The sequence below is a fragment of the Mustela nigripes genome, chromosome 16 (assembly GCF_022355385.1).
Source record: "Mustela nigripes isolate SB6536 chromosome 16, MUSNIG.SB6536, whole genome shotgun sequence".
Classification (NCBI taxonomy): Eukaryota; Metazoa; Chordata; class Mammalia; order Carnivora; family Mustelidae; genus Mustela; species Mustela nigripes.
Window position 1 is genome coordinate 19,498,407 of NC_081572.1, and position 20,477 is coordinate 19,518,883.

Below are 20,477 nucleotides of genomic sequence, written 5' to 3' on the forward strand. Positions count from 1 at the left end.
TGAAGCTGGCTCTGAGGTGTATGTCTGTGTTTCTAGCGCCTGGCCCTCAGCAGTGGGGCAAATAGACCTGGGGGAGGGGCCTGGCCTTGAAGCTGGCTCTGAGGTGTATGTCTGTGTTTCTAGCGCCTGGCCCTCAGCAGTGGGGCAAAGAGAGGCGTCTTTGCAGACCCAGCCCTCCTTTCTGGAGAGGCCTATCTGCCCAGGGTATCCCCCCGCTTGGATTGGCGGCTGGAGTCCTAGCCACACACATCTTTGCCTCTGGACTGCCTGGTGCTTCCTCCCCCTAGGGCTCCTTACCCTAGAACTGGGTCTGGCAAAGAAGGCCCTGGGCTTGTGGCCACATCTGCCAGTGCTCATGACCCCTACCAGCACCAGTTGCTCACACGGCTACCCCAGGTGATGAAAGGCTGGTCATCGGGGTAGAGACAGTCAAGGGAGAGGAGCCAGGCAAGGTGCCCAGTGGTGCTGGGGCCAGAGGTGGAGCTCTGAAGGCACCAGGTGCATGCTGGTTTCCCCTGAAGTCATCCTCTGCACAGAGACGACAGGCGGCTGCTTGACACCAACCAGGCTGGCTCTCCTGAGTCAGCCTCCTGCGGGCCCTGGCAACTTAAGGTGACAAGTTCATGCTTTGACTGTGGTGGTGACAGGCTAATGGCCTCCCTGCCACCCCTCAGGAAGCCCAGGGCCCAGCCTCTGACTTCCCATTCTCTGCCTGTCAGTCCCTTTGGTCTGGCCTCAATGTTTTTCACTGTTAATATTCAAGGTTTTATTAAAGATAAGTAGGTCCATGGAAGGAAAAAGATGTCCTCAGGTCAACAATGAAGCAGGAGAAAAAAATCGTAGTTTGCCCAAAGTTCCTGGGTACTTTTCAGCCTCCGTAGGGGCTCACAGACACCTTCTGGAGCTGGTCCTTCACCTGTGTGCTAAGCTCCACCAGCCCCAATCCTGATCCATTGGGCTGACCCTCTGGCTTTGGTGCCAGACATCCTGGTGGTGACACTGAGAAGGCAGACACAGGTCCCCAGCTACACTGACCTGGGTGACGGAGACACTTTGCAGGCTTACCTGAAGCCAGTTGAGACTGACCCGCCCTCCAACCCGGGGACTGTACCTGTCCTATCTGCACAGCTGTTTAAGGTCCTCACACACTCTGACAACCATAGGCTCATCCAATGGCTCCAGAAGACCTCAGGAATGGGGTGATTCTACACTAACCCACAAGATACCCCAAAAGGCAGGACATGCAATGGAATGGAATGCATTGGAACGCAAAGAAATACTGAAACCAGTGAGTCCAATCAGGATTTGACTCCCACTCTGTCATTTACTAGGTCTGAGACCTGGTAAATTAGGCACAATTAGTCTTAGTTTCTTTATAAAATCTATTTAGTTATAAAATCTACCACTTCATAGAACTGAACAAAATAATGTAAGTACCCTAGTATAATGTCCATATACGTGGTTGTTCTTACCCCCAAACCTCACCTTTGGGGTACATAAGTGCCTAAGAGGGGCCCTGACAATCCACCATGACCTAGGGACAACCTACTTTGCTCTTGTGATTCTGAGAATTTAGATCACTACATATTTACTACTTCCTTGCGATCTTCCACCAGAAGTGGAGGCCACTGGCCCTTTAACTGGAGATTCCCCTGTTCACAGAATCACGGACCCTTAGCTATGGGCCACTCTGGCCCTGCATGTAGTCCAAGTTTTGGCTTTGGTCTCCTGAGCTGCTTGTCCTGGACTCCAGCTGCCTGACCAGTGGCTTTCTTGGACTGGCTCTCTGGCACACTCTGCTTATAAGATGAAAGGCACTTGGACCAACTCTCTTGCTTGCTAAGAGCCTGGCGGTAGGGATGGTGGCTGCAGGCCTGCTCCTGGGAGGACTAACAGGACACTCCGATGTGGGAACATGAAACTGGTGGAAGGGTCACCTGATCCACGGAGGGCTTGGCGGGGGTGGGGAACCTGGGGCCCAGAATGCCATGAGAGAGCAAGGCAGTATCTGTTGGCCTTTTTACCATGGAAAGAAATGTCTCCCATGAGCGGACCCCACCCATGTTCTCCAAAGTGAGGAAGGGGAAGCAAAAGCGAGGGGAGGCATTTGCTCAGCGTTGAAGAGGCTGGAAGTTGGGGAAGACCTTTTCACTGTGACGGAAGAGAACAGGCATCCCCCTTCCACACATCTACAAGCCTTTAAGAGACCAGTGACTTGATTTATTATGTCCAGTGCTTTATTTAACATAAATAGTCTCATAAGAGGAGACATAAACATGTCCCCAGGCCAGTACAGAGTACGTGTGTGTGTATATATGTGTGTGTGTGTGTGTTTATGAGGAAGAGATATGTGAGGTCCCTGATCGGTACTCTGAGGGGGTGGCCGGTCAGGCAGGGCCTGGGCCAATCAGTAAGGCAGATGAGGTCCCTGTCCTGGGGTCCTCACTGCTCCTGGGCGCCCCAGGAGATGTAGTCTGGCCGCGTGGCTGCGTGGTACTCGTCGATGAGCTGCTGCACCACCTCCCTGGACGTGTCCAGCTCGTCGAAGTTCTCCTTGAAGATGTCCTCCTTGCGGAACTGCTCCAGGAAGGCCTCCCGTTTCCGCAGCTTGTCATACTGGCGACAGGTCCGCTCGAAGAGCTTGGTGTGTGCAGAGGGCAGGGGTCACAAAGAACTTAGAGCAGCAGTATGGCCCAGAAAGCTAGGGAAGCAAGGCTGGGCAATCCGTACGTTAAGAGAGCCAGAAGCAGGGGCAGCAGGGATGTGGACAGGTGAGGCCCAACCAGGGAAGCAAATATGGGAAGACACGTGTCAACAGTGAGCCTCACCGAGGAGATGCTGGTGTGGTTGGCCATCATGAGCCCACTGACCCGGTGGGCCGAAGGCAGGTAGGGAGACTTCCTTGACAGGGCCACCTGGATGCTGGCAGGGCCCCAGGGGATGAAGTTGGCCAGCTTCCGTTCCCGGATCCTCTGCAGACTCTTGTGGACCTGAGGGGAGGGGTGCACGCAGCAGTGGTGGTGGTAGCCTCTCCTCTACCCCTGCGGGGCCCGGGGGTGGCACGAAGGGGCCTCACCTACCTGGGTGGGGTCCACCTCCCCCTGGATGATGTTGAGGATGGCGATGTAGCAGTGGTTGGTCTGGCGATCCCGGCCCGTGGACACCATCACGTTCTTGGGCTGCAGCAGCCGCCTCATGACATCCAGGACCGTGGTCTTCCGCACGCTGGCCACCTGAGGGGACAGTGGGCCACAGGGCCCGGGCCCGCACTCAGGCCACCATCCAATGCCTCAGCCCTGTCCGACTTGGGCTAGTGTGGTTTCTTGGGGAAGGGTCTCGAGATCCAGGTGTACACTGAGCCTCTGCTGTGGGACTGAGTCCTCCTTAGCTTGGCAAGGTCATGGCCCTGTGCGGGACCGTCTGCAGACCCCACAGAGCCTGGGCCCTGAGGGGAGGGAGCCAGAGGCACAGGACAGAGGAGAGCAGGTCAGCGTGGAGTTGGACGGTCTATGCCGGTCCTGGAGCACAGAGCCTCTGGGGGCCCCAAGGGACAGCTCCTGGGGCAGCAGGGGGACAGAAAGGCGAGGGCAGGGCCTGCCGCGACTGCTCCTACCGACTGGTCCGTGGTGAGTGGGGTGTAGCCCGTCATGAGGAAGTGGAGTCGAGGAGTGGGAATGAGCGAGGCGATGAGGCCGATGAGGTCGTTGTTCATGTAGCCGGGGTAGCGCAGGGTGGTGGTGCTGGCTGACATGATGGTGGACACCTGGGGACAGGAGTGCGTGCCGTGGGCCTTGGCCCCATGGAGGGATGGGAGTTCCCTTCCCAAGGTGGACCCCAGCCAGGAGGGGTTCCGGCCCAGAGAGTCTGGGAGTGGGGGCTCACCAGCTGGTTGATCTGGGAGAAGGACGGGTTCTGGATGTGCAGGCGGTCTGTGGCGATCCGGTTCAGGGCTGTGTTGTCCAACACCACCTGGGGGGTACAGAAGAGAATGACAAATTTATGGAGACAGAAAGAACAGGAGTTCTGCCTGTGTCTGGGCTCTGAAACTTAATTTCTTTGGTGTCTCATGGCCAAAAAGACCCATCCAAAAGGTACTGCCACAGGACTGAGGAACAAAAGGGCTCAAAATGGACTTTTTAAGTGCAGGAAGATGATGAAAGCAGACAGAGGTGCTGGAGTGGAGAATGGCAGAATCCAGGACGCACCACACAGTCTGCGTTCTGGGTCAGCCTCTTGAGTGTGAGCAGTGAGTTGTAGGGCTGGACCACCACATCACTCATCTCGTCCTGGTTGGGAAACACTGAGTACGTCTGCACCAGCTTCTTGGGGTACCTAATAGGGTTGAGAGAAGAGGATCAGGGTAAGAGACTGGAGACTTGGTAAACATGGGGGTCATGATAGTCAGAAAGTGGCTGAACCTAGATGGGGAAACTGGGGTGGGACACAGGATCAACAGAAAAAGGAGACTTGACTTTTGGAAGTCTGTAAGCCCAAAGGAGGAACGGCAGAGACACATCTTCAGACCTAGGGTTCTAACTCTAAACCAGCCATGCTCCCTGAACCTTCATCTCTTCATCTAGGGCCTAGATTCTAAGCTGCGGATCCAACTCCCCAGAGTGTGATCAGGTTCTTGGTTATGGTACCTTCCCTTTCCTAACCACAGGACTGAACAGAAGGGCTCTTTCTCTGTTCCAGCAAATAGGAAGGCATATCTGAAAGTCCTCCCAGCTTCTTGGTAAACCAAGTTTTCCAGCCTCATGAAACACAGGCTTACCTGTCATTCAGCCTTTCTAAGAGGTAGGAGCCCAGGCCAGAGCCTGTCCCCCCAGCGATGGAGTGACACAGCACGAAGCCCTGCATAGGGAAGGGGCAGTCAGTGTCTAGGTACTGCATTGCAAACTGGACCCATCCTACAACTTCTAGGACTCCTATTTTCCTGAGGCCTCTCCTCCACTTCCCTCCCCAACACCTACAGCTTAGGAGACCCTGCTTTGTGAAAAGAAAGCCCAGTGACTTGTTCAGTGGAAAGGGCACATGGGGAGGTCTTATACCTAACAGGTGGCTTCTAAAGGGTGTCGTCAAGCCTTTCCTATGACAACTCCCACCAGCATTCCTAAGACACTCACCTCTAGACTGTCACTGCCATCTGCCTCCCGATCTATGATGTCAAAAATGTCCTCATGGATCTTCTCTCCCTGTACAGACATGGGGAGTGTCAGAGTGGGACAGGACCATGGACAAGGACTCTGACCTCAGAAGAGCCACCCTGGATTCTCTTTACAGAACCATAAAAGTCCTTTTGTGGAGCACAGTAGCCCTGTTTTTCATTTGTATTGAGAGGCCGTAAAGCACAGTGGGTATGAGCAGACGGTACATCCAGGTCATGTATTAGTTCTAGTTTTATTTAACCAAGTGACTCTGGGCAGATTACTCAGTTTCCTCATCTGTATAAAGAAGGGAACAATACAACTCTTCGATGCCTTATTTAAAATTCTTGGGGCCAGGTAAGTTTTGGGATTCAAATATTTCCTGTTCAAGTAAGGTACTATGGTACATATGATGTATGTTAAGTAAAACGCAAGTGGGTGTCTAATGTGTGTTAATAAAATATATTAATTAATAATTAATAATTAATATTAATTAATATTCTGAGGGAAGGCTGCCCTTCCCTCAGAATATTTCTGCAATGACACATATGAGTAATGACAAGTTGGATAGAAGCTAAAATAGCTGATCTCCACTGAGATTTGTTGTTTATTTTTAAAGTTTTTTTTTTTTTAAAGATTTTATTTATTTATTTGAGAGAGAGACAGTGAGAGAGAGCACGAGTGAGGAGAAGGTCAGAGGGAGAAGCAGACTCCCCATGGAGCTGGGAGCCCGATGCGGGACTCGATCCCGGGACTCTGGGATCATGACCTGAGCCAAAGGCAGCCGTCCAACCAACTGAGCCACCCAGGTGTCCCTTAAAGATTTTTATTTTATTTTATTTATTTATTTTTTAAAGATTTTATTTATTTATTTATTTGACAGAGAGAAATCACAAGTAGACTGAGAGGCAGGCAGAGAGAGAGAGAGAGGGAAGCAGGCTCCCTGCTGAGCAGAGAGCCCGATGCAGGACTCGATCCCAGGACCCTGAGATCATGACCTGAGCCGAAGGCAGTGGCTTAACCCACTGAGCCACCCAGGCGCCCAAGATTTTTATTTTAAAATAATCTCTACACCCAAGGTGGGTCTCGAATTCACAATCCCCAAGATCAAGAATCACATGCTCTACTGAATGAGCCACCCAGGCACCCAATATTTTGTTTCGCTACTAAATAAGTTATACATCATCTTTTGGTTTCAGATTTTGGAATCTGAAAAAGCAGTTAAGAGGCCATGAACCTATAATATCTACCTCTACAGTTGTGGGGAGGTTTAAGCAAATTATATGTAAAGCATTTAGTATAGCCTGGCACATAGCATTGGCAAGTGCAGTCTTAACCATATTATGTAGTAGACTTAAAAAAAAGAACTCTACTCAGCCATCTCTCTCTCCCTCTCCACTAGGCATACATCCTTGATCTGGTTTCTTCTCTCTCTGGCAAGTCATACAACCTGTCCTCACACAGGAAGGGAGTTGTGGGTCCTGCCAGAGAATAGCAAATGACCTGCGAGAATCCACTGGCCCAGTTGTTGCCAGCTCCTCCTCCATGCTCCGACAGGTAGATGTTCTCTGGGTTGTAGAGCTTCGCATAGGGGGAGTTGAGGATGGAGTGGATCACCCGGGGCTCCAAGTCCAGCAGCACTGCCCTGGGGATGTAGTGCTCATCGTCTGCCTGCCAAGGGAGCACACTCAGCTAAGGCCCAGCCCTCCATCCTCCCAGCTCTGGCTCCTGCCTGCCCTCCCTCCTCAAGCCTCCCGCCCTGGTTCCTCTGCCCAGCGGGTCTCCCGGTACCAGGCCCCTGCCCTTCCCTCAGACCCCCTGACCAAGTCGCTGGGGGCACCTGGTAGAAAAAGACGTCCTTGCGGTCAGTGCCCTCGGTGGCGAACTCCTCCACGATGCCCTCGGGGCTGATACCATGCTCGGCGCACAGCTGTTTCCAGAACTCGAACCCAACTGGGGGAGGCGGGCGGACGGGGGAGAAAGAGGGTATCTGGGTCTGGGCAGATTCCAGCTAGGAACTGAGGGACTGAGCGTCTGGGTCTGAAGGTAGGAAGTCAAGCTTCGGGAGTCTCCCATGTAGGAGGAAAGGGCTGTATGCCAGCGACTGGGAGAGGAGGGCCCCTCGGGGTTGGGCAACTGGACACTGGGTCAGGCATGTCCCGCCTTCGGAAAACTACGATTCTGGGAAGGGCAGATGGAGTCCGGGATCACACAGCGAGATCCCACAGAAGCTAAGGAACCTAAGTAGTGGAGGGGCCGGAGGTTCGCTCACTCTGATTGCCGCACTGGCCCAACTGTAGGGTGATGATTTCCCTCGGCATCGCTCCTCAGGCACCGGCGCTGCAGACGCTCCCGCCAGCCAAGCCGCGGCTCTCAAGCCGCTAGCCGCACGACGCAGGCGCCAAACAACTTGTTCCTCCCACAAACTTTCTCTGCTCCAATGAGAACTGAGTTCTGGCGCTGGTAGGTCCTTATTCATTCGACTTCAGTCGAGCAGACTGCGCGTGCGCAGCTCCGGGTCGCGCTCTGCGCCTGGGCGCGGAGGTCGTACTTTGACGTAGTGTTCTTTTCCTCTGGGTGGACGGGAGCTAGAGCCCGCACGCAGGCGCACTGTGGAGAACGCGGCCTCCCCCGCCGAATCGCGCATCTGCGCAGTTGGTGTTTATTGTGACCGTCGGGCCGCGGCCCCGGATGTTGTGGCTGCCGGGGGGGGGAGATGGCGGAGGCAGAGGGGGTGGCCGCGGCCCCAGGCCCAGCCTCGGGGCCGACTTTCAGGGGCCGCCGCGCTCTGTCAGGCTCCTGGGAGCGAGACCAGCAGGTTGAGGCGGCGCAGCGGGCCCTGGTGGAGGTGCTGGGGCCTTACGAGCCTTTGCTGAGCCGGGTGCAGGCAGCCCTGGTGTGGGAGCGGCCAGCCAGGAGCGCCCTGTGGTGCCTGGGGCTGAACGCGGCTTTCTGGTGAGAGAACTGGGCCCTCGGAAACCCTTCCAGGCGCGAATTCGTCAGGTTTTTCTAGGGCTCTACCTCTCGCCTCCCCTGTTTTCTTCGCTGCATTGGCTCTTTACAGTAGCTGTCTAATTTTGCCTCGTCGCCTTCCACTCCATCCCGCCTGCAGGCTTTGCACCGCAGTTCTCCCTAGGGCCTTCCAGTTATCGTCCCTGCTTTACTTGTCCCGCAGCCTCACCCCGTACATATGGCAGGAGCTTCTGGTAACCTCTTGAGCCGCTCGCAGTGAGCGAGGGCGCCTCATTTTGGCTAGGGAAAGCTGTGTCACTTAAGGCTATCACTTCCCGTCTCTTGTTTGCTCAAATGTGGTTTGAAGACCACCCCCCGAGCTCTGATTTTAGTAGTTGTTACTGGGGGTAGATGCGTGAGACTTGAGATGTTGCAAAGGTATCCGTAGGTGTGATAGAACAAGCTTGAGTGATCTGAATTAGAATTAGCACGTTAGGTGTTCTTTCTCCTGCTCAAGGAAGTTTGTGAAGTCTGAGCGTCAGTGAGAGCCTCCAAAGCTGCAAGTTGAAAGAAAATTACAAGCTTTTGAAGAACAGTTATGAAATAGTGATAGTGAGGTTTCGCCCGTTTCAAAGCCACTTATGATTGCAACTCCTCCCAAAGAATTAGAGATCCATCTTTAGGCATGGTATATAGGCAGGGAAGTTGAGGATGCCTAAAAGCGTGTGTGAGTTTTCCTCAGCTGGAGAAGTGAGACTGTATATATGCTCTAAGAGTCTGTGTATCATGCTATGTGAAATGGAACTGCTGCTTCTCGGTTGTTGTGACCTAAGGTGGACATAGGTCTTCATACAATCTGCTGAGCATACTTCGGAATTATTCATAACTAAGAAAGGATTATCCACCAAATTCCAAGGGAACTGCAGTATTGGGGAGGAGGTCTACAGCTGAATGAAAAACCTATTCTGGATAAGTCTGAAAAGGAACATTTCCAAAGAAAATATGTCTTGTTTTGTTTTTAAGATTTTATTTATTTATTTGAGAGAGAGAGAGAGAGAGACAGCAAGAGCAGGAACACAAGCAGAGGGAGTGGGAGAGGGAGAAGCAGGCTTCCCAGTGAGCAGGGAGCCCAATGTGGGGCTCGATCCCAAGACCCTGAGATCAAGACCTGAGCAGAACGCAGACGCTTAATGACTGAGACACCCAGGCATCCCAGACAATATGTTTTTGCTGAAAATACTTTTTTCTCTTAAAATTCTTGGTTTTAAAACCAGCACATTTATTATTTTTTGTCTGAAAGATTTTTAGTGAACTGGAGCACAATTTCAAATTCTTTGACAGAAAGATACAATGTTCAGCTATTACTCCTCACAGTTTGAAGGAGACTCAGATTAAAGGTGTTGCAGCAGTCTCTGACATTAGTTGCTTCCAGAGACTTCAGCAAACTTGGTGATAAAGTTTTCCTACAGCATTCTTCATTTATTTTTGGTAGTGCTTCTTTGATCCCCAGGTACTTACTTCCTTTCCTGTTCTACTCTGTCAGAAACCTTTAACTGTAGCACCATCGGTCAAGAGCATTTTCCGAAATGATCTTCTCTTCCTTTCCCCACCTCCCCCGTCACAGCCCTAAACCCCACACCATCCAGTCAGAACTTCATTTTTTACCACTGAGATTGTCCTCCTGGGGAAAAAAAGTTGGTCCTCATTAAACCAGTTTGGATCCAAGTGTGATTGGCTGATACATAAAAACTCCATCAGGATTTAAATGAATAATGAAACCAAGGGTGTGTTAATACAAATGAATCAGTAGCACGTCTGTTGTTATTTCTCAGGGGACTTTCCATATGCCTCTTGGATGAGAAACTTTAGAAGTAGGTTGTGGAGTTGAGATCTGAACATGGCTGCTCCCACTGTTGGAGTTAGCTTTAATTTTGGCCCTCAGCAGTGTATGCTCAAGTTTACTAATAGGCTAAGTTTAGAATTTCACTCAGCTCCTGTTTTCTTACATCTTCCTCTCTTAACGCCTTGTGATTGGTCTTTATCTCTGGCATTTCCTGGTAGCTTGCCTACTGTGTATCCAGAACGTGGTTACTTGTTACATTCCCATCCCTCTCCACAATGTAGGTGAGGAGCTACAGCAGAAGGAAGGTGTGACTGGAGACTCTGGCACTTAGAGCGGACTCATACCCATGAAGGTTACAGAGTGACAGCTAAGGTAGCTTGGTATGGCAATTCACAGGATTGTTTTAGGAGATGAGCCTCCTTGGGAGGCACTTTGAGGTTCAAATTGAAGACTAGACTTAACATTCTAGTAACATATTTTATATGTGTATTGACATTTCAGTTAGTAACTGTTTAGTTCTCAGACTTTATAAATGTTTAGAAAATGTAAGAGGATCATCGGTGTTTTTTCCTTTTTTGTTCTGAATAATGATACATCATTAACTGAGATGTTTTATACATTTTGAGGTATTAGAAGATATAATGGGAGTATAAAAAAATCAGAGTTCAGGTAGGTAGCTCTTAACTTTCATTGATATGCATTCTCACTCATGGTTTTTCTGTGCCTGTGAATGTGCCCTCTTACATCTTAATTAAAACCAGCAACAACAACACCACAAAAGAAAGAGATGTATAGCCTTGCTATATAGTATTTCAGGGCTTTCATTCATGTTTTGTCCTGTTTTCTTTTTCCCTTCAGATTCCAGAGCAATTATAGCTATTAGGTCAGAAATCTTCCAATCTATATTGCTTCTGGTCACTGATATGTTATTATCTCTAGGATATTAACAGAAATGTTAGCCCTTCCTTTCCAGTAGCTTGTGTTTTCATTAGCCTCCATTCCACCTGTAAATGAGTGATTTGGGGGAAGAATATCTGAGTGTATCCTCAAGAGTGTATCCTCACAAGATCAGAAAAGAACAGGTTAGAGTAACCTGCTGGTTTAACTCTGACCTAGCAGATCAGGGGAGCAGCAAGGAGCCCTGGAAATGTGTGTGCATTCTAAGCCCTTCCTCTTCTCTTAAGAGTAACGCATGATTCAAGGAGGGCTAGATGACTCTGGAGTTCCTTTACACTTCTTAACATTCTAGGATTCTAGACAGTCTCTATTAGGGATACTGCTTTAGAGCAGTCACAAGCTGATTCCCTGTTGAGATCTGCTTTAACTGTCACTTGTCTGAATTAACCTTCCTATACCCTAGGGGATATTACGGAATCTGTTGTTTCCATAATTAAAAAAATACAGGTGTTCCCTCCCCCACAACGCCCCCCAAATAAAAAAATGACCGAGAGGGGTGCCTGAGTAGCTCAGTGGGTTAAGCCTCTGTCTTCAGCTTGGGTCATGATCTCCATCTCCGGGTCCTGGGATCAAGCCCCATGTTGGACTCTCTGCTCAGCAGGGAGCCTGCTTCCCCATCTCTCTCTCTCTGCCCGTCTCTCTGCCTACTTGTGATCTCTGTCCGTCAAATAAATAAATAATTTTTTTAAAAAAATGAGCAAGAAGTGATTAAGAGTACAGCAATTCTGATTTAAATGGTTAGAATATGAGTGAAAAACAATAGTGAGGAACAAGAGATGGAAGGCAGGGTCTGTTTAAGTAAAGACATTTTTCTTCTATGAGAAAAATTTATAATCAAATTGCAGATGCAAGTCTTTTGAGCACATGTTTCTAATGCTAGTCTCTGGAAGGTCCTTGTTGGTTTTCGTAGCCAGGGAGACTCCCAAGAATGCCTTGGCTTACTTTTTTTTGTCTCCCTTTCGCCATCAGCTTTTATCTATCCTAATTGCAAGGTTGGGTGCTTTATGTTAATGGACAGTCTTTAACATAAAGTAGGTGTTTAGCAGCTAGCTGGTTTCATTTCTGGTTTTGTGTAAGCAACAATGATCACTACATTATGTGGGTTGGGTTAATTTTTTTCATTCTCATTTACCAGTGACTGGCTCATTAACCAGACGGCCACAAGTGCTGTACAATAATGGGCTTTTTGTCCCTATAGGATGGGAGGCTTTGTTCTGAAGTGCCAGTGAGACAAGCTTACTCTGTAATAACAAAGGAACCCAGAAATAGTATCTTCTTTGATTGGAGATAAACATATGACCTTTTCTTTTTATGATTGTAGCATAAACTTTATGATTATAGCAAACTCTAATTTACCTGTACTAATAATGAGGATCCATGGTATAGTTAACCTCAAAAAAATTGTTTAGTTTTGGACTTTCTGGTGACTTTGCAGGAAACCAGTTTTTTCAAGGAATATTTTATTTAGACTGATAATTGGATTTTAACCCCTAATAAAGGGGATGGAAGGTTAACAAAAGAACAGGGAAAAAACCAGGGGAAAAAAAAAAGAAAATAATGAATTGATGGATATATAATATTTCACTCTCAGTAGTAGTAAAAGATTTTTAAAGTAAATGGCAATGAGTTACTAATTTCTGCTTATTCGTTTATTTTTTATTTATTTAAAAACATTTTGAGGGGTGCCTGGGTGGTTCAGTGAGTTAAAGTCTCTGCCTTTGGCTTGGGTCCTGGGGTTGAGCCCCATACCAGGCTCCCTGCTCGGTAGGAAACCTGCTCCTCCCTCTCCTACTCCCCTTGTTTGTGTTCCCTCTCCTACTGTGTCATTTCTCTGTCAAATAAAAATCTTTAGAAAAATTATTTTTTTAAGATTACTTATTTGAGGGGCGCCTGGGTGGCTCAGTGGGTTAAGCCTCTGCCTTCGGCTCAGGTCATGATCTAAGGTTTTTTGAGAGAGAACAGCGGGGAGAGGAAGAGAGAGAATCTCAAGCAGACTCCACAATGAGTGTGGAACCCGACATGGGGCTTGATCTCACCATCCTGAGATCATGATCTGAGCCGAAACCAAGAGTTGGACGCTCAACCATCTGAGCCACCCTGGCACCTCAAAAGGCCATTAAAAAAAAAAATGATTATTTATTTATGAGAGAGAGACAGCAAGAGAGGGAATCTAAGCAGGGGGAGTGGGACGGAGAAGCAGACTTCTTGCTGAGCAGGGAGCCAGACGTGAGACTCGATCCCAGAACCCTGGGATCATGACCTGAACTGAAGGCAGATGCTTAACGACTGAGCCACGCAGGCGCCCTCCAAAGGCCATTAAAAAAAAAAAAAAATTTTCTTATGGAAAGTTTAAAACATATACACATAAGTACATAAGTAGACAGAATAATAATATGTACCACCATGTACCCAGCTTTAAAATTCTTCAGTTCATGGCCAATTTTGTGTCTTCTGTACCTCAGTTCTTTTTTTTTACTTATTCTTTTATTGTTTTGAGGCAAATGCCAGGTGTCTTACAATGTAATCTGTAAGTATTTTAGAATGTGAGTCTCTGAAAAATAAAGACTTCAGAAAAAAAAAATACCAGTGCCATTATCACAGGTAAAAAATTAATGATTCTAGCTAGTGTTCAAATATCCAGTTTTTTCATAAATATTATTTGTGTTTTGGGGCAGTTGGCTGGCTTAGTCGACAGAGCATATGACTCTTGATCTCAGGTTGGTGAGTTCAAGCCCCACATTGGGTGTAGAGCTTACTTTAAAAAAATTTTAAAATATTATTTGTTTTTTTAAAATAGTTTGTTTGGGGGCACCTGGGTGGCTCAGTCAGGCATCCAACTCTTGATTTTGGTTCACATTATGATCTCAAGGTCATGGGTTCAAGCCCTGCGTTGGGCTCTGTGCTGGGGAGTGTGGAGCCTGGCTGGGAATCGCTCTCTCTCTCTCTCTCTGCCCCTCTATCCCCCCGCCCCCCAAATAAAATAGTTTGAGGGCGCCTGGGTGGCTCAGTGGGTTAAGCCTCTGCCTTCAGCTCAGGTCATGATCTCAGGGTCCTGGGATTGAGTCCCGAATCGGGCTCTCTGCTCAGCAGGGAGCCTGCTTCCTCCTCTCTCCCTCTCTCTCTCTCTCTCCCTCTGCCTGCCTTTCTGCCTACTTGTGATCTCTCTCTGTCAAATAAAAAATTTTTTAAAAATTGTTTGGGTAGGATCCAAATGAAGTCCATATATTGTGACTGATCATTCTGTTTTTTACATCTCTTTTACTCTGTTGGTTCCTTTTCAATCTTCATTCCTCTACCATTTGTTGGTTGAAGAAACCAGTTTGTCCTATAAAGTATTCCACAGACTGGATTTCTCTTATTGCATCCGTGTGTGATACCCCTACGCTCTATATTTCCTCTGCATTGATAGCTGGATCGAGAGACTTGACTAGATTCGGGTTCAAGAATTTTTGGGGAGGGGGCAGGTAAGACTGTTTTATAGATGATGTACTAATTCAATTTTTAATTTCATCTGTAATTATCACTTATATTTTCTTTCTTTTTTTTTTTTTAAAGATTTTATTTATTTATTTGATAGAGATTACAAGTAGTCAGAGAGGCAGGCAGAGAGAGAGAGGAGGAAGCAGGTTCCCGGCTGAGCAGAGAGCCTGATGCGGGGCTCGATCCCAGACCCTGATACCATGACCTGAGCCTAAGGCAGAGGCTTAACCCACCGAGCCACCCAGGCGCCCTATCACTTTCATTTTCTAAACTTTCTCCAATAAACATGGTTGCCTTTATGAATAAGAAAAAATACATCATTAAGAAAGAATAGATTGTGAGCCCACAGTGGGTAAAATGAGTAATGGGCTATGGGCAATCCCCAGATTGAACCACTCACAGGTGAAGATTCAGAATTGACTGCATTTGCACTCGTTTTTGTTAAGTTGGGAAGTTTTCATGTTGATTTTAGTTGCTGAAAAATGTTTTGTGTATTGTCTTATCAAACGCCTGTGCTGTTAAATCTGCCTGTGGATTTTTGGCCAGATGAATAGACATTGCAGGACTTGAACAAGTCCAGGAGAGTCCTGATTTTTCATCCATCCCTTGCCTGTACCAATCTCAAAAATACTTTATCTTCAGTTATGACTTGTATTTTTTTTTTTAGATTTTATTTTATTTATTTATGTGTATGTATTTGTGAGAGAGAGAGAGAGAGAGAGTGAGCATGAGCGTGGGAGTTGGGGGAGGGAGAAGCAGGCTCCCCACTGAGCAGGGAGCCCAATGTGGGGCTCCTTCCCAGGACTCTGGGATGATGATCTGCGCCGTTAGGGAGATATTTAACTAACTGAGCCACCCAGGTACCCCCAGTTATGTCCTATATTTGCACATAGTTGCAGAGTTTTCTTACAGGTAGGCTTCCAGGTTATATCTGTAAAATGCTAAGCATCGATGTGACTTCTTTTCACACGGTCCATGTCTTACTCTTTCTGAGCTTTTTTTTTTTTTTTTTTTTTTTTTAAAAAAGCACTCATCTGAGATTGATACTCCCTTTTTGTTTAGGGTTTTAACATTGAGTGAGGCCTGGAAGAAAAGAAGCACACCCTTATCCATATTTTATGTTTGTTGGTCAGACCTCTAAGAGAACACTGACGCTATTGTCTGGTTACCTTGGAGGGGTCAACTGCAGTGTATTGAGGTGATCTTTACATTAATTAAGTTTTTACCTATATGGAGGCGCCTGGGTGGCTCAGTGGGTTAAAGCCTCTGTCTTCGGCTCAGGTCATGATTCCAGGGTCCTGGGATTGAGCCAGCATCCGGCTCTCTGCTCAGCAGGGAGCCTGCTTCTCTGTCTCTCTCTTCCTGCCTCTCTGCCTACTTGTGATCTCTGTCTGCCAAATAAATAAATAAAATCTTAAAAAAAAAAAAAAAAGTTTTTAGCTATGTGGAAGAAACTGATTTCCCAAGAAATGTTATTTTACACCACACAGAAAAACTTCTTCTGAGGTTCCTACATGGGCTTATTCAAGAAAAAAGATAAATCTCTTCCTAAAATTAATTTATGGACCAGGATTAATCTTGTTCAAGAAGATGTTCACACTTTTAGCCTTCACGATCCAAAAACTACAGCCTTTGTAAAACACTTTATCGCCTTTATCTGCAGGGTAAAATCTAATATGCTTATGATCAAAGGCCCTTCATAACCTGACTCCTGACTCTCTCCCCATCTCATCTCCTCCTTGTTTCAGTTCTATCAAAACTGCTGGTCATTCTTTAAATACGTCATGCCAGCTAGCTCTTCTCCCTATCTGAGTGTCCTCTCCTTCCCCACACCCTTTTGTCTTGTTTTCTTACCATTTCTCTTTTTTTTTTCCTCCCAGTTATCTCTACACCCAGCGTGGGGCTCAAACCCACAACCCAAGATCAAGAGTCACATGCTCCATTGACTGAACCAGCCAGGCACCCCATTCTTACCATTTATCTTTTAAATTCCAGCTTGATGTCCTCCTCTTTGTTATCCTTACCCTGACATGTTAATATTGCAAACACAGATAGACGCATAAATACACTTGAGAGTAAGGTCCATGTCTCACTGTTTTCTGTAACTGGGCTGCGTATCTCTGGCCTCCACATAAAATGGGCACTCAGTAAGTATTTGCTGGATTGAATGAAGCATAGACAGGGACTATAACAGGCTACAAAATATAAAGTAGTTCAGGTTTTGGAGAAGCAGTATTTTTCCTGCCATCATTTTTGGAAAATCAGCCTTTCTTAGGAGAGCTTAATATCCCTTCCCTACTCCAGTTTATATGGGTGTTAGTAATCATGATCTGGGAAGTGGAAATTGCAGACAGTCTGGATTGCCTCCCCGGGGAGCCCTTTCAAGAACTCTGGAGGGAGCAGTGGTCCTGCCTTATCCTCCTGCAGCTGGGACAGAGAAGCAGCAGTGCTAGGGAGCAGGAAGCTCTAGGGCCCTTATCCTTGGCCTTGTTAAATTTGCTTATTTGTTGGGATGATGAACTGGCCTTGGAGAAAAGATTAATGACCTGAGGCAGCTCTAGAGGCTTATTTTTGCTAAGCTGCTTTCATTCTTTAATCTCATGTATAATTACAGTGTCCTTTAAGTGGTGGGGTGGAAAAATCGGAATAGGGTTATCATTTGGTGACTAGATTTTTAAGTTCTTATTTCCTTCATCCTTCATTCTTCGCGTAGTTTTTAAAAATTACATAACATGGATTCATGTTTATTGAAAACAAGTTCAAAAATATCTAGGAGCAAAAATTGAAGTTCCTCTGCCAGTCCCTGCATATGTAAATGTATTGATATAGACACATAGACCAAGCCTTTTTTTTTCCTTTATAAGGATCATACTCTGGTATTGGTATTGTTCTGGTATTGTGTTATACCAAGCCATTTGGTCGTGTGTTGAGTTGAAAAGAGACAGGTCATTTGTAACCAAACCTTGGTCATCCTTACCCTTGTTTGATCAGTTCCTGTGATAATAGCTGGTAACAGTTCTACATTGTAAAGTTGAATAGAACTGTGTGGTAGGCTTGTATTTTCTTGTCTTTCTAGCAAGATGAAGTATGATATTTTTATAGGCAATTAAGTATGTTGTATCTAAAACTACAAACAGTCCTGCAAGTTTTGTTATTGTTACCACTATAAATAGATGAAGAAACTGAAGAGGTTAAGCTAATTCATTCAAGGACACATAACTAAGAGTGGGTGTTCAGAGAATCAGATTCAAGCAAGTCTGACTTACAAGCCATCCTTACTGCCCTGCTTAACGGTCTGTGGGGAAGGCTAGTGGTGGTGTTTTCCCGGATATGTTGCAAATTAGTACTTTTGTAAAATACAATGTAAATGACTTACTAGAAAAATAAAGTTTAAAAAGGGACAGAATATACAAACCCAAATGTGTTCTTAGATTCAAAATTACTTGGTCAGATTGCTATAAAAATTTCTTGGTGTTTACTCTAAATTTAATACTGACTTCCTCGCAGATGGGCAGAGTCAGCTTGTGGCCCTGCACTGGCCTACAGATACTGAGAGGCACTGCTTTAGAGCCGTAGGCTGCTGTAGTAGAAGGACTCATAGAACTAGTTTTTTTAGTTTTTTAGGGCCTCAGTGGCGCAGTTGTTTAAACTTCTGCCTTCAGCTCAGATCATGATCCCAGGGTCCTGGGGTCCAGTCCTATATTGGGGGGTGGGTAGTCCTTGCTCAGCAGGGAGCCTGCTTCTCCCTCTGCCTGCTGCTCCCCCTTCTTGAGAGCTTTCTCTCCTGACAAATAAATCAGATCTTTAAGGGGAAAAAAACTACCTTTTTTTTTTCACTTTTTGTGGAAGATTTTAAATATTAGAATTTATCAACTCATCGTCAATCTGGTTTTACTTTTTTTTTTTTTTTTTTTTAAGATTCTGTTGATTTATTTGACAGTGAGAGAGAGCAGGAGCAGGGGGAAAGGCAGAGGCAGAGGGAGAAGCAGGCTCCCAGGCTCCTGCTGAGCAGGGAGCCTGATGTGGGCTTGATCCCAAGACCCTGAAATCGTGACCTGAGGCAAAGTCAGATGCTAAACCGACTGAGCCATTCAGGTGCTCCTTGTTTCATCTTCTTTCATATTCTTTCCTTTGCCAGACAATATTATTTTGACATAAATCCCAGATATCTCATCATTTTTTCATGAATATTATGTATGTATCTTTTATGTATCTTTTAAAAATAGGGACTCTACCAACATATTTTCCATAACATTATCACACCTAAAAAATAAGCAGTGGCTCCCTAATACCTTCGGTATGTATTCAAATTTCCCAGATTTTTTGTAAATATCTATTTGTGCTTGATTCCTTCAAATAAAAACTAACTTTTCGGGCACTTGGGTGACTCGGCTCAAGTCATGATCTGGGAGTTGTGGGATCGAGTTCCTCGTCAGGCTCCCAGCTCCATGGGGAGTCTGCTTCTTTCTCTGACCTCCTCTCTCGTGCTCTCTCTTATTCTCTCTCTCAAATAGATAAATAAAATCTTTAAAAAAAAAAAAAAAGAACAATCTTTTCTTTCATTCTGTTACTGTGATGTATTACATTTACTGGTTTTTATATATTAAACTACCCTTTTATTCCTGAAATTAATCCTTTGACTATGCTGCTAAATTCAGTTTGGAAGTTTTTTTTGTTTGTTTTTTTTTTAAGATTTTATTTATTTGTTTGACAGAGAGAGATCACAAGTAGGCAGAGAGGCAGGCAGAGAGAGAGGGAAGCAGGCTCTCCGCTGAGCAGAGAGCCCGATGTGGGGCTCAATCCCAGGACCCTGAGATCATGACTTGAGCAGAAGGGAAGGCAGAGGCTTAACCCACTGAGCCACCCAGGCGCCCCGAGTTTGTAGTGTTTTATTAAGGATTTTTGCCTCTATGTTTATAAGGAATGCAGGGCTGTAGTTTTCTTCTAGTGTCTTTGTCTGGCTTTGGTATCAGAGTAATGCTGGCCTCACAAAAATCAATCAAGAGGTATTCCCTCTTCAGTTTTTTGGAATTGTTTAAGAAATACTTGCGTTAATTCTGAAGAGTTGCCTTTTAAGATTTTAAGATGTAGCTTCAGTGCTTTCTGTTGACCTTGACCAAATCATTGTACTTTTTGGATCTGAGTTCCTTCATCTGTAAAAGGATATCTGAATTTTGTGCTTTTTAACACATCTCTATCAGTTTGTTGCCCTCCACTAAGGTCTAATTTGGTAGAAAGGTGTTTGCTTTCATCATAATGAGTTATCAGGAATGAATTTCTCCCTGAAATTAATAGAATTGCAGACTTGAAAGTCGAAAGGGGCTTTAAGAGGTCATTTGATTTAGCCCTCTGCCTTTACAGCAGCAAATTATCTCTGTCCCATAGGTGAAATAGCTGATTTCAGAAAGTTTAACTGGTTTTCCTAAGGTATATAACTAGGACTTAAGTCTGTTTACTGGCGCCTGAATTACACAGATGGTCCCTTCTGAAGTTAGCTAATTGGATAATAATCTGTTTCCCCTCTCTGTAGGTTCTTTGCGCTGACATCCCTTCGTCTTGTGTTTCTGCTTGCATTCAGCTCCATGATCATCGTGTGTATAGATCAGTGGAAGAACAAAATCTGGCCTGAAATAAAAGGTGAGTTTGGTAGCATTTAGAAGAATCTGAACTGGAAATGGTCTTTCCTTTAATTTTTACCTTTAGTTTTTGGGGTTTATGAGGGTGTATCTAGAACTGGGATATCCTTTCATGTCTGAATTGTTGCTTTAGGAGACACTTGAAGAACTGGGGCCCCATCTGTAGTTCCTTAGAGCTTTGTTCCACCCTTCCCATTGTTACCAGGCTCAGGAAATCTGTATCCACCACCTGAGATATTCTTGACCTCATAACTGGCCGGAGGAATAAGTAGTCCTCAAGTTAAAAAAAAAAAAATTATCTTTGGATATTGCATCTTTTTTTTTTTTTTGGACAGACAGAGATCACAAGTAGGCAGAGAGGCAGGCAGAGAGAGAGAAGGAAGCAGGCTCCCTGCTGAGCAGAGAGCCCGATGCGGGGCTCCATCCCAGGACCCTGGGATCATGACCTGACCCGAAGGCAGA

General features: G+C 46.2%; 2 protein-coding genes across 2 annotated transcripts in view; one reads left to right on the top strand and one right to left on the bottom strand.

Moving 5' to 3' along the window:
* Positions 1 to 2,215: 2,215 nt before the first annotated feature.
* LOC132003504 (tubulin gamma-1 chain) lies at positions 2,216 to 7,538 on the bottom strand. The gene is made up of 11 exons (XM_059379023.1): positions 7,420 to 7,538; positions 6,988 to 7,100; positions 6,651 to 6,818; positions 5,127 to 5,195; positions 4,775 to 4,854; positions 4,206 to 4,332; positions 3,883 to 3,969; positions 3,614 to 3,763; positions 3,081 to 3,233; positions 2,829 to 2,990; positions 2,216 to 2,640 (listed from the first exon to the last, which is right to left on the bottom strand). The coding sequence occupies exons 1-11, from the start codon at positions 7,466 to 7,468 to the stop codon at positions 2,443 to 2,445; spliced, it is 1,356 nt and encodes a 451-aa protein (XP_059235006.1). The 5' UTR covers positions 7,469 to 7,538; the 3' UTR covers positions 2,216 to 2,442.
* Positions 7,539 to 7,734: 196 nt separating this feature from the next.
* Positions 7,735 to 20,477, top strand: part of RETREG3 (reticulophagy regulator family member 3) — a 21,432-nt gene continuing 8,689 nt past the window's right edge. Inside the window, exons 1-2 of the mRNA XM_059378537.1 lie at positions 7,735 to 8,102; positions 19,910 to 20,016. Coding sequence (XP_059234520.1) covers positions 7,864 to 8,102; positions 19,910 to 20,016 — 346 coding nt within the window. The 5' untranslated portion in view covers positions 7,735 to 7,863. The remainder of the gene's footprint in view (positions 8,103 to 19,909; positions 20,017 to 20,477) is intronic.